This window comes from Esox lucius, chromosome 19 (assembly GCF_011004845.1).
Source record: "Esox lucius isolate fEsoLuc1 chromosome 19, fEsoLuc1.pri, whole genome shotgun sequence".
NCBI classification, from domain to species: Eukaryota; Metazoa; Chordata; class Actinopteri; order Esociformes; family Esocidae; genus Esox; species Esox lucius.
In genome coordinates, this window is record NC_047587.1 from 12,877,501 (window position 1) to 12,886,296 (window position 8,796).

The 8,796-nt window shown below is 45.0% G+C and overlaps 1 protein-coding gene across 1 annotated transcript in view; it reads left to right on the top strand.

Moving 5' to 3' along the window:
• The window catches only part of LOC105021813 (cyclin-dependent kinase 17), a 44,223-nt gene extending 35,968 nt beyond the window's left edge, over window positions 1-8,255 (top strand). Inside the window, exons 7-16 of the mRNA XM_010889742.4 lie at window positions 1,313-1,522; window positions 1,724-1,786; window positions 2,054-2,177; window positions 2,378-2,498; window positions 2,805-2,902; window positions 3,636-3,741; window positions 4,732-4,774; window positions 5,495-5,585; window positions 6,098-6,175; window positions 6,302-8,255. Coding sequence (XP_010888044.1) covers window positions 1,313-1,522; window positions 1,724-1,786; window positions 2,054-2,177; window positions 2,378-2,498; window positions 2,805-2,902; window positions 3,636-3,741; window positions 4,732-4,774; window positions 5,495-5,585; window positions 6,098-6,175; window positions 6,302-6,339 — 972 coding nt within the window. The 3' untranslated portion in view covers window positions 6,340-8,255. The remainder of the gene's footprint in view (window positions 1-1,312; window positions 1,523-1,723; window positions 1,787-2,053; window positions 2,178-2,377; window positions 2,499-2,804; window positions 2,903-3,635; window positions 3,742-4,731; window positions 4,775-5,494; window positions 5,586-6,097; window positions 6,176-6,301) is intronic.
• The last annotated feature ends 541 nt before the right edge of the window (window positions 8,256-8,796 follow it).

The window sequence follows — 8,796 nt, forward strand, 5'->3', positions numbered from 1 at the left end:
GCTTTGTTGTTGGTATGAGGTCCTTCTGTTAAAAGGTTTCGTTTTCTCCAAACATGCCATCTGATATTGCCGCCAAACAATTCCACCTTTGATACATCTGTCCAAAACATATTGTTTCAATAGTTTTGGTCTTTACCCGGGTGTTGTCTTGATTTTCTTTTTTGAGAGCAGAGGCTTCTAATCCAGTGTGGACAAAGGTTGTGAATCATGCACTTTCGCTTGAAGTTTCCCTGGTGTTCTTAGAGATTTCAATCAGCATCTTTCCATTCCATGGAATTTTCACTATTTGTCAATGATCCGTCAGCCAGTGGAATGGTGTACTTCTAATTGCTTGCAAATAGCTTTGTAACCCTTCCCAGACTCATTGGCATCAATAATCTTTGATGATAAAGGGAAAGGTGTACTTTTCTGTTTATTTTAATTTCATAAATTGTTGCAACGGTATATTTACTTGGCGCGATTTGTTCAATTGTGTTACCTTTATCAATGAATGGGGTTGGAATTGTCCCCGAATAAATAAAACAAGACCGCTTTCCAGGGGTTGGTGTTTCCTTTTCACACAACTACTCCTCCGTGTCAGTGGTTATGGGCACCTTTGCTGTGTGGAGTCGATGCAATTTGTATCTTATCTGTGTCGATACATATAAACTTTGTAGCATTTCAATTCCATTAAATATTAATGTGATTTTTGGATTCAAATGATGCATTTCCAATGCGTGAGTGGAATAGATTCTGCTTTGTATTTCATTTCTCTTTGTGAGTTTGTCGGTTTGTGTATTTCAGTGTGTTCCCACTTTGGTCTCCCCCTAAATCTCCTAATCTCACACCTGCTTGTGTTCTCATGTTCTTTGGTAATGTAGACAGACGTTCCTCCTTCACCTGGTCCCTGACGTCAGTGAGACCTTGACCTCTAACCTCTAAGATAATAGCTTAGCGTTAAGACGGGATCAGTTTGAGGCAGTCACTAATTACCTTACCTCAACTCAATATGCATGATAAGTAGTTAATTAGGATGAAAGGTCATTTGTAGGTCATCGATTGTCTGTGCAGTCTGAATGTAATGCTGTACATGATCTCAAGTAATCACTTCTCTGGGCTGATCAGCAATTTTCTCCTCTGTCTCTATCTTTCTCTATTTCTTTCTCTCTCTCTCTCTTTTCTCTGTATTTCTGTGTCTGTCTTTCTATCTCTGACACAGATGTGACATTATCTCATTCAGTGGTCAGAGTTTCTCACCCTCTCTCTCTCTTCAGGGGACACATGCTCATGTTTAAGCGGTTAACTGACAGCGACAACCCCTCTCTTCCTCCAGGGGACGTACGCCACAGTGTTCAAGGGAAGAAGTAAACTCACCGACAACCTGGTGGCTCTGAAGGAGATCCGACTGGAACATGAGGAGGGGGCGCCGTGCACTGCGATCAGAGAGGTGTCCCTACTGAAGGACCTGAAACACGCCAACATAGTGACCCTGCATGACATCATCCACACAGACAAGTCCCTGACGCTGGTGTTTGAGTACCTGGTGAGCGTAGCATCCTTTCACACCCTGTGTCTCTCCAGGTGGTCAAGGCTCGTAGTAAATCGTGTCACCTTACTCTGGCAGTTTATTTCATACGGTATTGACTCGCCTCAGGAAAGCCGGTGGCGGTTAATCTGGCAGGCGCTGTCACCTGTGGCCATTTGCTGATTGGCTGAATGCCTCCTCCTCTCCCTCCCTGTTCAGGACAAGGATCTGAAGCAGTACATGGATGACTGTGGGAACATCTTGAGCATGCAAAACGTCAAGGTGAATGTCTGCAGGCCTGCCAAGGCCCTACTGTCTCTCTGCCCCTGCTGGTGACATGTGGAATGTCAGCTGTGGATTTGGAAATTCCCAGCATTCACTTCTCTATTGTGGAAAAGTTCTTTACTGTTATCAAACTGAAATATAAGAAAAACTACAGTGGTTTTACTCAAAGTTTTCAAATGCAATGGTTCTATTGTTTAAAAGAAGTAAAAGAACCCATCCAGACTCTGATGTAAGAGGTCTGACCTCTTTGTTGCTCTGTTTCAGATCTTCTTGTTTCAGATCCTACGAGGACTGGCATACTGCCACAGACGAAAGGTTCTCCACAGAGACCTGAAGCCTCAGAACCTTCTCATCAATGACCGAGGGGAACTCAAACTTGCCGACTTTGGTAAGAATTGTGTTCTGGCTCTTCCCCCGGTTCTGAATGGCTGTTCCTCAGATACCCCTGTTCACACAATCGTGCTGACTTCAGATGTTCTGTGCTGTCTCTGATCATTTCATTTTTCAGCTTAAATTGAGCATGTCTATTTAATGAAGTCTCTTTAAAAGAAAATCCAGTGTGTAACTCATTGTTTTTGGTGTTGTCAGGTCTGGCCCGCGCCAAATCAGTCCCCACTAAGACCTACTCCAACGAGGTGGTGACGCTCTGGTACCGACCCCCTGACGTTCTGCTGGGTTCCTCAGAGTACTCCACACAGATAGACATGTGGTGAGTGGGCTGAGCTAATCTACAACCGGGACAGAGATAACAGAACCATCATCTCTTGAGAATGGGCCTTCAGGAACCATGGTCTTTGGATCTAATTAGAAGAACTTATGCATAATTGAAAGCCATTCAGAGCCCTACATTGACACCGGTACCATCCCTGTATGTACCAAACGTTGGCGTTCCTTATCTAAATTACAGTGGAGGACAAGAGTAATACATTGGAGTGTTTATTTTTATAGGCTCGTTGTAAAGTCATATTGTGTTCTTGTACAACTATTTGACCTCTAACATTTCTCCTGACCCCAGGGGTGTGGGCTGTATATTCTATGAGATGGCTGCTGGGAGGCCCCTATTCCCCGGTTCAACTGTGGAGGATGAGCTGCATCTCATCTTCAGACTGCTGGGTGAGTGCTGCCACCTGCTGTCCGGAATACAACAGGACAACCGAAACGGTTACCGTCACTTCTCTTTACTCTGAAACAAAGGAAGTGCGGGTTTTTATGGACGTTGGTGTGACACATCAAGTTGACTTTGGGAAAAATACAGCTGTTAAAGTAATTGACTGGGTTTTTCCAGGCATCCAAAGTGCTTTGCATAGTAAGGGAGGGGAATCTCATCTGATTCTCCTCCTATCTACACCAACTAATTCCTGGATAAATGATCACCATGCATCCACTATATGATGGAGAGGCGAGCGTTGCTATACGGCCGTTTTGAATGGGGGGAGGGCGATCGGGTGGCCATTGTGGTAACAGGGCCAATTTGGGAATTGAGTTGCGTGACACTGTGTGGTGGAACACTGCTACACGTACAATAGACGCCATGGGATGTTTAATGACCGCAGAGGGTCGTGACGTCTGTCCACTGTCCCATTGTGAAGCATGTGTCCCGTGTAATCTCCCGTTTGGACTGGACCACTGGGGTCAGGTCTTCAGACCCTGCTCATCCGAGGCCTGCTAGCGGGGAGGGTGGGGTGGGGGGGGGGGGGGTTGTTGCTGCCAACCCTGTTCTTCATAATCTACTTCCTAGTCTGGGCTTTTTTTAGGTTTTTTTTTTTGCGGTCATCGGCTGTGTCAGCTGCTATGCTTTACATCTTCATGAATGACACCCCCCCCCCCCCCTCCCCTCCCCCAACAGGCACTCCCACAGAAGACACATGGCCCGGAGTCTCCTCCATGGATGAGTTCAAGTCCTACAAATTCCCCAAGTATAAGACTCAGCCCCTCATCAACCACGCCCCCCGGTATGTATGGCTGTCTGGCTGTGCTGGGGTCAGAGAGGTTAAAGGTTAATAGGCGTGAGAGCTAGACTTCCCCTTAAGTCGAATTGACAGTTACTCCGTCATTGACATTAATGTGCAATATGTGTGTGTGTCGTCACAATGGAGAAGCTACTAGGCTTAAGTGTTTTGTTTCGCAATTTCAGTGTTTTGTCTTGCAATTCTTTAGGCCAGGTTGTCACTGTGAACCACAGTTGGTTCTCAATCGCCTTCCAGGTTAAAATAAGGGTTCAAGAAAATCTAAAGTAATACATACAAAACATCTCTCAGTCATCTTCTCAAAGGAAATGAGCATAATGGCCTGTGTCAAACTCCGGTGTTTCTGTTTTGGTGTATCTAGATGTTACTTACTATTCTGCTTTCACAAAAGGATTTTGTAAGATGTGTGTCTGTGTGTGTGTGTGCTTTTTTTTGCTGTGCTTTGTGTGAGTGATTCACAGTGTGCGTGTACATGTGGGGACATGAAGTTCACACATGGTAAAACCTGAAAATACTGTTGTTTTTTTTGGGCAGGTCGCACTAGCAAAATTCTATTTCCGGCTTTGGGGTTAGGTTTAGGGAAATGCATTGGGTGTGGTGTTACTTTTAGATTAACGCATTATCGGTTTGGGTTAGACATTACACTAGGTTTACATTTGTGCAAAACATTTTGATTATTGAGGTTAAGGTTTGGGAATACGGAACATTAATTTCTGGGCCAGGGTTAGGTCTCAGGTCCCTACAGCGGTAGAAAGACAAGCTTATGTGTGAGAGAGTGTGTCACTTCCTGAACGGAAATCCTGTGGAATAGTTGACTCTGCTTCCTTCCTACAGTTTGTTACACCACCATGAGGCAATGACATCTCTCCTCTGGTTCTCCCTGGCTCTATTTTTCTCTTTGACTCTTCTTCTCTGCCCTCTTTGTTTCCACCTATCTGTTTCTCTCTTTCTTTCCGTTTCTCTCGCTGTTTTCAGGTTGGACACTGATGGCGTTGACCTGCTGCTGTCATTTCTCAAAGTGAGTGTATATTTTTGGTTTCAGATGCAGTTGCGTGTGTTATGCCAAGAGTTCTAAAATGTTTCCAGACAAAACTGAGAAAATTGAGAGGGAGAACTTAGTTATTATTGTGGCTTGCTGTGGAAAGGACTTGAGGATGGGCAATTTCAGATGACTGGATTCCACTACTATCAGCTAAATACCGGAGGTGCCTTCAGCAGGCATGCATTCACCAGTGCTGGGCAACCGATCGGTGGAAAGGCATTGCCAGCTGATGGTGCTAGTGCACATATACTACAGATATGGACGGACGGCAACGTGCCCATCGCCAGTAGTGACGTGCTTCGCCGAAGGATAAGACCACCAACGCTCACGAATCTGTAGCAGTCTTGCGATAGAATTTCGGGAATCTCGTCTGGGTTTTTTGAGGCTGCGACGATATTGGGGGGAGGGGTTTGTGGCACTCCTGCTTCCTGCGGCTATGATTGCCTGGTCCGACCAATCCCGGCTTAGTACATGCACCATCCTCCACCCTCCACCCAGTCGAGCATCTTCAGAATTACGTGCAGCTGGCTCTTCAGATTTTCCAAAGGGGTCTGCCCCCCTTCTAGATGGGTGAACCAAATGAACTGGCCAACTTGTGTTCAGCTTCCTGGAGACAGAAAATGATCTGCACCGTGTTGTCATTTCTTTTCCACTACGAGGCTGTAATGCAATGTTTCTTTGTGGTCGCTCCTCCAGTACGAGTCCAAGAAGCGCATGTCTGCGGATGAGGCGATGAGACAGCCCTACTTCAGGAGCCTGGGGCTGCGTGCACTCGCCCTGCCAGAGAGTGAGACAAACACACACACACACACGCGCTCTGCTAACAGTTAGCGAAAGGTGTAACTGCAGCCTGTAATTTTGATCTGGCAGAACCTCGCCATATGCATCATCATAGAGACAGAAGAGGATGCGAGCTGCATAAATCTCCCTACGTCGTGTCCTTACCAATATGTGAACAGGCAACACAGTGCCCACCAGGCTGGGCAGAATGACATTAGAGCGCTGACGGCCTGGGTGGATGACATGAACTGGCTGCTTACATTGCTTTAACATTCAGAACATGCACTACTAGAAGGGACTAAATGGAGGCCCAGCTAGCTAATGTATACTCCCACCATACGTTTCCGTTGTCAGAACCAATATAGGAAGCCCGCTCATTATATTTCATTATGAATTATGGTGCACAGTTGCATATTTTTGAACTGTTCCAGGGGCCAGTCTACCATCTCAAGTATTCAGCTACATGATTCATCAAACCTGCCTAGTATGTTTCATTTTTCCCCCCTGTGTGTGTGGCAGACATATCCTTATTTACACTGAAGGAGGTGCAACTGCAGAGAGATCCTGGCTATAGGAGCTCTAACTTCCCTGAGTCAGGTGAGTGGAGTCCCCCAAGGGTCAGTGTTAGTGCCACAATGTGAAGGATACCCTCAAAAGGTATCACATAGTCTCTGTTTGTCATCTTGTGTAATCATCTATTTTTGCTGTTTTTTTTCTCATCAGGCAACAGCAAAAACAGAAGACAGAGCATGCTCTTCTAGGTCCTCCTGTGTGTGTAGCAGAGAAGGACGTCCTATCTACCTGTACAGTTCAACAGACTGAGCCACAAAAATAGTTGTCTACAGGGGCTGAGGGGGGGCTTCTCAGCCCTCAATGTGGCTCCCACCTTGCCTGCCTGCCAGGGCCCCATATCAACAGTACAGTTTGGCTCCTTGGGGGCCCAGATCAGTGAAACTGCCCCCAAAAAAAGAGACGTTTATACATTTATATTTATTGGGGAGAATTTGCTGCTAAAAGTCCAACTACTGTCTAGAAGATTCTAACTGGCTCAGTCACTTTAAAATAAAACATGCAATGTGTATAGATTTTTAATTATTTTGAAGTGGTTTTACTTTTCCTTTTCGTGTGGTGGTTTTGTCATCATCATTTCCATGGTTTTTGTCTCAAAACTCCTGTCGTGTAACACACAGGCAGACAGGTCATTGCTGTGGCATGCTGGAGTTTTGGGATTTCTCTCTTATCTTGCTGTGCGTGGTACCATATTCAAACACCAAATATATTTCCTGGCCATTCATTTCATTTTATATCCATCTCTATGGCCAACATGTCCATCTCTGCGGTGACAATTTACACACCTTGTCAACATAAAATACTGTGTACCTCCGAGGTATTGGCTTGGGGAAAAGCCCTGCACATTGTCAGTAGATGTCATGCTCAGTGCCATTCTGTAGAGGCAGGAAGCCAATAAGGAATGGCTGGGGTGTTCTTACAATGACATGTCATTCCAGTATGATGTAGTCTCGTCATAAATCACCAATCACCAATTAAAAAAAAATTAATAATGGGAAGTGTAAGGAAAATGGGAAGCATTCCATTATGGTTGCATGGCACGAATGATTGGATCATTCATGGACACCAGTGCTTCATTAGCAGCAGAGATCTGATGCAGATCTGACTGACATTAGATCTACACCAATGTGTTAGGTGTTTTTTTTTTTTTTTTTGCCGGTTCAGGACTCCTATGATTACGGTTGAGAAAACCGGTCGTCTGTGCAGCACGACTGCATTGCCAACGACCTCGAACACACCTGTTAACACCGCATAACAATCACTTCCTCTTCTGTACTGCGCCACGTGTCCTCTCGCCTCCCAAAGGCGTGTAATAACCCAGAAAATGGAGGCCGAAGAGGCATAGAAGACCTTTTCCGCACGGCCATGTCTTCCCTCGGCCGCTCTTTCATCCATCCATCTGCTCAATGATACTCCAGTTCGTTCAGCTGTCTGTCCGGCCAGTCATTCATTCACTTCCATCCTCCATCCACCAATGCTAGTTTGGTTCCTTGTTATTGTGTTGCATGCCTGCTCTGTATGGTGGGGGCACAAGCACACCTACAGTTGCTGTACTCCTCAACTGTGTACATATTTGGCAGCCTAGTCCCTAGATTGTGCACTATTTTTATCTTTTTCCAAATAAGCACCAATGGGGTTCTGTTCAGAAGTAGTGGACTATGTAGGGAATAGGCTTCTTATGTTGGACACAAACTTTGTATTCTATTCAGGGTGCTCTCAGTGCTATTCTAAGGGCCGTGTTTGTGTTTCATTGTAGCAGTGCTGGTCTAGCATCGGTTGAGACCAGCACGGATCAGACGCAGCTGCAGGAAGAGATTAAGATTTTTATTTTTTTTGTGGAATATGCACAAGGGGGACCTGACCCTGCGTCGGCGCTCCTAGAGATGCTTAATGAATATGTACTGAGTCTACATGCTGTCTATTTAACAGTGTTATCTACCTAAGAGACGTTTTGTATGATATTACTTTATTTGTGGGTACCTGTTGTTGTTGGTGTGGCATGCCATTGGGGGTGCCCTCCGTATGTTTGAGCTGATTTTATTATTTTTTTCCAGAGAAAAGAGAATTAAATTCAAGATGATAAATGCATAAAGATGCCTGGACCCTTTTTGTTTTTACTCCCTCTCATTCTTTAATCCTCTGTCTCACACACGCAAACCCACTTGTTTCACTCTACATGAAGATTTTCTGGGGGCCAAAATGTATTTCCATGAAGGAAAAACTATTTTCTGTCACCCCTAAACTTAACCCTAACATTAACCCCCAAAATCTAACCCTGTACTCAACCCTAAACCATAAAGCCTGACCCTCGCCAACATTGGACAACCTGACCCCAAAGCCTAAACAGTCATTGATAAAAGTGAGGCTAAATATCTGGCTAAATATCCTCACTAGTCATGATTTACCATGGTTGATGCAATACATTCACACACACATCTTAGGTCGTAATACAGTATCATTAAAAAAACATTCCTTTAACCCTGAACCTCTAAGCTTCACACCAAAAACCTAATTCAAACCCTTAATCTAAACCTAACCTTAAACCCTGATTCTAACCCTAACATTAAAAGTATTTTGTGAGGAAGTCAACTATCCTCTGATTTGCACGCACGCGCACACACGCACACGCACCCACGCACGCACACAAA